The sequence below is a fragment of the Mus pahari genome, chromosome 10, assembly GCF_900095145.1.
Source record: "Mus pahari chromosome 10, PAHARI_EIJ_v1.1, whole genome shotgun sequence".
Taxonomy (NCBI): Eukaryota; Metazoa; Chordata; class Mammalia; order Rodentia; family Muridae; genus Mus; species Mus pahari.
In genome coordinates this window covers 35,898,002-35,906,827 of record NC_034599.1, presented here as the reverse complement: position 1 = coordinate 35,906,827, position 8,826 = coordinate 35,898,002, and the positions used below count along the sequence as shown (strand labels likewise).

At 48.5% G+C, this 8,826-nt stretch overlaps 1 protein-coding gene across 1 annotated transcript in view; it reads right to left on the bottom strand.

Moving 5' to 3' along the window:
* Hspa8 (heat shock protein family A (Hsp70) member 8) overlaps window positions 1-2,078 on the bottom strand; it is a 10,170-nt gene extending 8,092 nt beyond the window's left edge. Inside the window, 5 exon segments of the mRNA XM_029543313.1 lie at window positions 7-415; window positions 500-652; window positions 763-968; window positions 1,218-1,427; window positions 1,972-2,078. Coding sequence (XP_029399173.1) covers window positions 7-415; window positions 500-652; window positions 763-968; window positions 1,218-1,422 — 973 coding nt within the window. The 5' untranslated portion in view covers window positions 1,423-1,427; window positions 1,972-2,078.
* Window positions 2,079-8,826: the final 6,748 nt, after the last annotated feature.

Below are 8,826 nucleotides of genomic sequence, written 5' to 3'. Positions count from 1 at the left end.
CCAGTTTGGCATCTCGAAGGGCCTTCTCTACAGGGTCCAGTGTGCCACGGAACAGGTCAGCATTCAACTCCTCAAATCGAGCCCGGGTAATGGAGGTATAGAAGTCAATTCCCTCATAGAGAGAATCAATCTCAATACTGGCCTGGGTGCTGGAGGAGAGGGTGCGCTTGGCCCTCTCACAGGCGGTGCGGAGTCGGCGGACAGCTCTCTTGTTCTCGCTGATGTCCTTCTTGTGCTTTCGCTTAAACTCAGCAATGAAATGGTTGACCATTCGGTTGTCAAAATCTTCTCCACCCAAGTGGGTGTCTCCAGCTGTTGATTTGACTTCAAAAATTCCATCCTCAATAGTGAGGATTGACACATCAAAAGTGCCACCTCCCAAGTCAAAAATCAGCACATTCCTTTCAGCTCCAACCTGTCAAGAAAAAAATACCCTTAGCTCAGGCCTGTTTCTGGCAAGGTAACCCTAACAAAGTTGTACTTGATCTGAAATGCCTACCTTCTTATCCAAGCCATAAGCAATAGCAGCAGCAGTTGGTTCATTGATGATTCGAAGTACATTGAGGCCTGCAATAGTTCCAGCATCTTTTGTTGCCTGTCGCTGAGAGTCATTGAAGTAAGCTGGCACTGTGACCACGGCATTGGTAACAGTCTAGAAAACAATGAATTGCACAATCGGTTGGTTGGCAAATTCCAGCACTGGTCAGGATGTTTGAATTAAAGGGAGCACCTCTCTCAAATGGCACCTGTTAAAACACCCACCTTTCCGAGGTATGCTTCTGCAATTTCCTTCATCTTTGTCAGAACCATGGAGGACACTTCCTCTGGGTAGAAACTTTTTGTCTCCCCTTTGTATTCCACTTGGACCTTGGGCCTGCCNGCATCATTCACCACCATGAAGGGCCAGTGCTTCATATCAGACTGAACAACAGCATCATCAAACCTACGTCCGATCAGACGTTTGGCATCTGTAAAATATTAAACGTACCTCATCACAGTACTTATCACTGCAAATTTTGGTCTAGATGGGTGCAAGCTCTAGTGCAGGAAGTCAAGGTCCACATTTAATACCTTGTGGCCTTGTATTACCAGTTAAACAGTTGCAATAACCTCTTAGGCTGCAATTAATGCAGATTCGTTTCTCCATTCGAAAAAAATCCCCTGCCACCCATCCCTTTTAATCACACACCAACGGCACAAAGCTACTGGCGACTTACCAAAAACTGTGTTGGTGGGGTTCATTGCAACCTGATTCTTGGCCGCATCCCCGATTAATCGCTCTGTGTCCGTGAAAGCAACGTAGCTCGGAGTGGTGCGGTTACCCTGGTCATTGGCAATAATTTCCACCTTTCCATGCTGGAAGACACCCACACAGGAGTAGGTGGTGCCAAGATCAATGCCAACTGCAGGTCCCTTAGACATGGTTGCTAGAAGAAAAAGGGGGGCGGCTAAGCAGTCACTTCCCGGCTCCCAGTCTGCCCGGTGACCCGGACCTATCTCCTGAAGCCATGCGGCAGGCTCATGGCAGCACTGGGGGTGAGCTGTGCCAAGCCTGGCACAGCCCGCCCCAAGGCTCAAGGAACCATCTGTGCTAAAGGTCTGCGACAATGGTCGAGCACGTGGCCACCTCCGAGCGACCCCCCCCCACACCCGGGCCGCGCATTGCGGGAGGCAGGACCCCCTTTTTCCAACTCGTGGTCGCCTGCCCCATGGCCGCCGGTCAGAATCCCGCTCCTTGAAATCAGTCATTAAAGATTAAAGAGGCCTGGGCGCTTGCGGCTCCCCTCCCCCGCCATGCGATGCGGAGCCTCAAGGCCATGGCGGCGCCGCCCTGACTCAGCCCATCCTCCCCTTCTGCTGCAGTCTCCGTCTCCGGCGGCGCCAGCCTGAGCCTCAGCCGCCGTCTAAGTGATCCCCGCAGACTCCTGCACCACTGCTGCCTCCCGCAAACCTCCGAGTCCCATCCCTCACCTTGCGTGTAGGCCCGGCTGCGCTAACGACGAGACCACACGAATGCCCGGCAGCTGCCTCCGCGTTCAATGAGACCGGTTTCCGCCCGCTTCCCTCTCTCTTATACCCTGTCTTAGAACCTTCCAGAAGGGTGCCGCCCCATCCCGCCGCCGATCATAGCTCCTTAGCCAATGGACGACCGGACCTCGCGGGCTGCACCAATGAACAGTCAGAACGCTCGCCGTAGTCCCGCCTTCTCCCCGCCCCGCCTCGCGATGACGCACGACCGCGGCGTTCTGGAACTTTCACGCTCGCCCCCGCTCTCGGAACGGCCCGGGGGGAGCGGGGGAGGCGGGGCGCCGGGAGCCCGCGCGCGGGAGTCCTCTGTCACTCAGAGCGGCTGGGGGAGGGGCGAGGGGCGCCGGCGAGTGCGCGTGCGCGACCCGGCCGCGCAGGCGGGAGGGGGCGGAAGGATGCCCTCGGAGGAGGGCGGGTACCTCTGCGACGGACCAATGAGAGCAGCGTTCGGCCGGATCCCCGCCTCCTGGGACCCCGGGCAGCCGGAGAGAAGAGCCGGAGGGAGGGGGGAGTCCGGGAAGAGAAGACGGAAGTGGGGCGAGGACAAAATGGCTGCGAAGGTTGTCGCGCCCCTCCCCCACACGACCCCGGGTCCTTCTCCCTGAGCCCGGCGGTTTCCCGGCCTCGGCCTTGGTCCACCCCACGGTTCCCGAGCCTGAGACTAAGGAGCACTGCTAGGCTTCTTGTTTCCTGCTGTCCCGCTCGTGGGAGGCGGGGTCGCCGCGCCATCCCCCTGGCTGTCCCCCCCACACCCACACAAAATGGGACACCTCGATTTCCCCCCCAGTGCGGTGGAGGCTCGATCTGCCTGACTCGCCACATGTCCCCAGGATCCTCATCTGTGATCCTCCGTGAAAGACCTGGCCCAGTCCTCTCTGCTGACCCCTCCCCACCTCCGGACTCGGACAGCGTGGCCTCTGTCCCCTGTCTGCCCCACCAGACTCATCAGTTAATGGAATAAATGTACGAAAGATAAATGTTTTTGTCCCTTTGTGGGTGAGCTAGGCACTCGCACTCCTGGTTTCCGGCAGCCCCGTGTCCTTGATAGAGTGATCGCGACCTTTTTTATTTTCAGTAACATGAGGTAATGTCTCTCCTGACTTGACTTTTACCAAAAATTAAACGCCCGACCGCGCAGAGTCCTTGAAAACGTGACTGAGCCCACGGCCGGAGCGGGTGCTTAGACTCCGAAACCGCAGTGCCTGGAGGCTGGGCGTTCCGGGCCTCGTCACACCCGTCTCTCTAGCATTTTCCTTTCAAATAGGCAGGGAGTGCAGCTATTTATTAGATAGGTTTCTTGGTTTTGTTTGTTTGTTTGTTTGTTTTTTAAAGAATACTGTTGCGGATTTAAATTGGAAGGTCTCCAGACCACGTGAGGAAGGCTAGCAGAAAACCGGGGACTCTTTGTCCTTGTCAAAAGCTAGTAATCACTAAGTTTTTTTTTCTGGTATTTGCATCTTGGGAGGAATGTTGGCTTGGAGTTCATGGAAGGATGTACAAGGATGTAACTCTGTTAACAGTTCAAGAAATTCGTTTTAATACAATGCTTTTCGCTCACCTAAAGCGTACATTACATGTAAAGGGCTTCTTATAAATATCAAAACAATTTTCTAAGGTATGTATTACCCCCATATTAGAAACCTGAGGAAAAGTAAGACAGAGTCATTACTTGTAGGAATAGACACAACTGGTTTTTCTTGGAATCGCCCTCTCCACTTTTTTTTTTTTTTTTAAAGCTAAGGTGTGGTGGTTCAAGCTTTTAGTTAGCACTGAGAAGGATCCAAAGTTCGGCTAGACAGAAGTTGGGGTATATGAGACTGTCAGTCTGTAAGTAAGATTTTTAAAAATTTAGAGCCTGAGTCTGTTTCACAGGCTTACGTTCTGGGAGGTGGGTGGTGCAGGCCTGTGACACTTGTTACTCCAGACTCTAAAACAGGAGAAAGCTCAAGGCCTGCCTGCCCTGCCCAAACAAAGGCTTGCCGGAGCACCTCAGTGAAACCCGTCTCTTTCTTTTTTTTTTTTTTTTTTTTTCTTTTGTCTTTGGAGACAGGGTTCTCTGTGTAGCCTTGGCTGTCCTGGAACTCACTCTGTAGACCAGGCTAGCCTCGAACTCAGAAATCCGCCTGCCTCTGCCTCCAGAGTAAGTGCTGTGAGTGCTGGGATTAAAGGCGTGGGTCCGGCAAAACCCAGTCTCAAAAGAAGTCAAACTGCGGCAGGATGGGAAGACAGGAAATGCTAACGATAAGAGAAGGGGAGAGCAGTCCCTTGCCTGATGATCCAGTTGAAGCCTCTTGCCAGTGGAAAAATAGGAATTCCAGCAAATTAACAACTCCTTAGCACTCTTCTACCTTCCCAGCCATGAGCCTGAGCCTGAGCCTGAGATCTTCCAGGAATCTCACCCGAACCCCCATTCACAGGGAAAAGACTTGACTAATTCTGGTACAAAGTCTTAATGGCACCAGGCTTCAGATTCCAGCGGAGGCATCTCAGGGGCCGACCTATAATCTCACTTATCAAGGGACAGAAAGCGGGGAGGGGACATTTCAGGCCCTGCAGGACAGGGGGTTGTAGATTAGTGCAGCCTCAGCTTTGATCAAAAAAGCTTCCCTCTGCAGAGAATGGCGGTTAATGCTGAGTTCAATCAACTGATAGGTGCTCAACCTTACAGGGATGTTGTATCACCTCCCAGACTCAGGAAGCATGAGGGAAGAGGGGGTTGAAAGAAGAAAGAAACACATGATAGATATGCAGAGGATCATGATATCCTGGGCATGACATGCAGTAGCACTCCGGAGTCTGTGGCTGCCATTGCTGCATGGGATCCGCACAAGACTGACCATCTAAATAGTCACATCGCCTTAGTCACAAAGAATACAAACAGCACACATACTGTCAACAAACACAAACACACACACCAAATGAAAGACCCAGAGGGTTGCTAAATCAGATGGCCGGTTCTCGGTTCTCGACAAGACAAGAGGGTAACAGTATCGCTACTGACAGATGGGAGGGGGGTCCCCACAGATAGGACAGAGGTCCCTACAGATGTGACAGACGTGCTTGGGACTTGTAATGGAGAAATTTGGAGCATGGGGCTCTGACTCAAAATCGAATAATGATTTACACTGTTGTGTGCCTGTCATGTGGCATACAACACTGCTAAGCTCTATTTTAAGTGTGTGGCATACACAGCTGGTTTAATTTTCATGACAAGGTCAGGTATAGGAGTACATGTCTGCACTCAAAATGCAGGGGCAAGAGGATTTGAATTGAGCTACAACTCAAAACAACAGCAAATTTACCTCAAATCTTAAGGAGTACGACTTGGCATGGTTTTCATTTTGTAGATGAGGAAAGGCTAAATAAATGATTAAACTGGTAAATCACAAGGTCATCATCAAGACCAGGCTGGCCTTGAACTCAGAAATCTGCCGGTCTCTGCCTCACAAGTGCTGGGATTAAAGGCGTGCACCACGCCTGGCTGTTTTGTTTTTGTTTTTGTTTTTTTCCTCTCTCTGTTTTTTTAAAGACGTTGTTTTATACTACCTAAAATCCCAACATTCATAGAAAAGGGAAATAAAGTACATTTAACTGAAGATGGGACCGGTGTGGCTGTCTTTCACAGTGTCTCAGAATCCTGAGATCCAAGAGACGTTAGTCAGCCCCAGAATGTCTTATCAGTATGGAGCACAAAATCTTGCTTTGGTGAGCAGCTTCAGGGTGTGGAAAGAGTTTGGACTCTGGAATTGAAATTCCAGGCATTCTCTTGTGTGGTAACAGATGACTTCAGCCCCCTCTCTTTTTCTGTTCCGCATCTTACCATGTTGTCTTGGTACTTAGTAGGTAGCCCATGATGGTCTCAAACTCATAGCAATTCTCCTGCCTCAGTCTCTTGAGTTCTGTGATTACAAGTGTGTATATCACTCAAAAATTCTGCTTCTCTTCCTATAGAGCAAAGCCTCCAGAGCCGTAGAGGTTAAATAAAATGTGCAGGACTTTTTCTTTTTTAACTTTGTCTATCGTTTGGCTTCCTTTATGTCCCTTGGGGGTTCTTAAGTCTGGAAGTGTCAGAACATTTAGGACATTGGGTTTATGGAACATTTAGTTCATGGAAACTCTGAATTTGTCATGCCCTGACTATTTAATGTCTGTCTAATAAGGAAAGGCCAGGGGCCCCACATTTATACTGGGTCTAGAAGACAAATGGGATTCATAGACATATGTATTCTCTGATAGCAGTTCCTTATATGGACAGATCCTTTAAAATTCGGACACAAGGTCCTACCAAGCTGCCTAGGCTGGCCTGAGTTCTCTACAGCCCGGGAGACTTCAACTTTCAGTTGTCTCATCCTGTGAGTCCCTTGGATCACAAACCTGAACCACCAGGTCCAGCGCAAGCAGGCTTTACACAAGCAGGCTTTAATCTGTAAAATTGCTCTGCTAGGTCATCATAGGTAATTGTTTCATAAGAGTAGTGTGCTGGTACCACCAATTAAAGAAAATACCAAAGGAACTACTCAGATCACTATAATTTATTAGCTAGTATGCAAATACTAAGTAAATCAGCCTAAGGTAGCCGGCCTTTTGTTTTGTTTTTTCACTTTCTAAGGGTTTTAGAATTTATGTATTTTTTGTGTGTTTGAGGGTTTTACATTCAGGTATGTATGTGTGTCATGTGCATGCCTGGTGCTGTGGGAGTCAGAAGAGTTCAGATCTCTCGGAACTGGAATTAGGATAGTTGTGAGCCACAGTGTGAGTGAGTCCTGGGAACCTGTGTCCTCTGAAAGAGCAACAGATGCTGAGCTGAGCCACCCCTCCAGCCTGCTTTGTATTTACTTTTGAGAAGGTCTCATTATGTAGGCAAGACCGGCGGGCCTCATACTTGGGATCCTTCTGCCTCAGCTTTGAGAGTGTTGGAATTACTGTGCTGCTCTTGAAAAAGTCAGCTCAGGAACTTTGGGAAGGTCGTGAAACACCCTTCCCCCTCTGGAAGGGAGAGGCTAATTAGCATTTCTCAGACCACAGGGCAGGAACGGACCTGCCGGTGGGGACACATTCCCCAGGGCTGACCATTGCTCACCTTCAGACCAGGAAAGTCCTTGTCTCCTCATTCTCTAAAGACCAATCAGTTTAAAGGATACACTGTTCCCACTGTTCCGCCAATCATATTGTGCCTAGTTGCTGGTGTTCTGTTCTACCCCTGGAAACCATATTAAAAAACTCGCTGAACTGGTGCTAGGGGTCTCCGCCTCTCCCTCAGGTCTGGGATGACCCCAGGGCACTGGAACAATAAATTCCTCTTGCTTTTTGCATCCTTCCCGGCTCCACGTGGTTCACTCAAGGGGTCCCTGGTAAGGTAAGGCTCTCCAGAGTCTTACACTCTATCTAACTGAAGCTAAGAATTTAGTTAAATGGTTTGTGTTAGAATTATGTGGTACCAAAAGCTGGGTATCACAGATAGTAGGAAAAATGGGCCACTTTGTAATTACAGAGCTTGGCAGGTGGAAACAGAGGCTACCAGAGCAAGCTGGTATCAACCTTGGGCCTCCATGAGCACACGTGCACAGGCCCCTACACATGCACACACCCCCCTCCAAAATAAGAGCAGCAGCAAATCAATCATCTTCAGGATAGGCTATGGATAATGTTATTGTCCGCATTTGCCTAGCATTTTGAGGCCTTGGTTCAATTTCTAGCACAAAAATTTCAATTCAATAATTTCAATTTCTAAAACAAAACAAAATAAAAAAAAAAAGAACCAAAGAGATGGCTCAGCAGGTAAAGGCACTTGCTACCAAGCCTGCCTTCTGTCACTAGAACCCACATGATAGAAGGTGAGACCCAACACAGGCACTTTGTTCCTTGTCCTGGTGCATATGTTACACATATATCAATCAATCAATCAATCAATGTAAAAAAAAAGTCATATAAAAGAACTACTTAGTGTGGGGGTTTCTAAGTGTACATTTTATTTTTTTAAAGCAAGGTCTCCCTATCTAGCTGGCCTGGAACTATATGTAATCCAAGATGGTCCTCCTAGCCACCCACTCCTCTGCCTCCCTAGTACTGGAATTAAAGATAGGTGCCTTGGTGCCTAGTTTAAAGTATGTGCTTCTAGGGCTGGGTGAGGTGGTACATGCCCTTAACACACTGACACACACTGGGGAGGAAAGACACGGGTTTACCTTTGTGAGGCCAGCCTGGTCTACAAAGTAAATTTGAGGCTATCTAAGGCTACATTGAAACCCTGTTTCAAAATAAAACAACCCTCCCCCACGCCACCCCCCCCCAAAAAAAAAACGACAACAAAGGAAAACAAAAGTATTCAGTTTTAAAGATTTATTCAGCTGGAGATAGTGACTCCTGTGTGCAATCCCAAAACTTGTGAGGGAAGAGGCAAACCTTGAGTCTGAGGCCAGCCTAGGATTGAGTGAGACCCTGCCTCACGGGGGTGGGGTGGGGTGGGGAGAATTTTGCCTCAATGTCTAAAAACTGCAGCATGTGGCCTGATTGCCCAAGACTTGAATGTGTTTACTGCATTCCTTCAGGAAAATTGAAACCAGAATGATTTAAACCGGTATTAGTAGATTTGCCTTTCTAATTGTAGCAAAGTATGAATTACTTTACTTAAACATGTAAGTCGTCCAAAATCATTTACTTTCAGTATATTAAACAAAAATAATATTAAGGAAAGCAGATATTTAGCCACATTGAACATTAACGTGTGTTTTCTTTCTTTCTTTCTTTCTTTCTTTCTTTCTTTCTTTCTTTCTTTCTTTCTTTCTTCCTTTCTTTCTT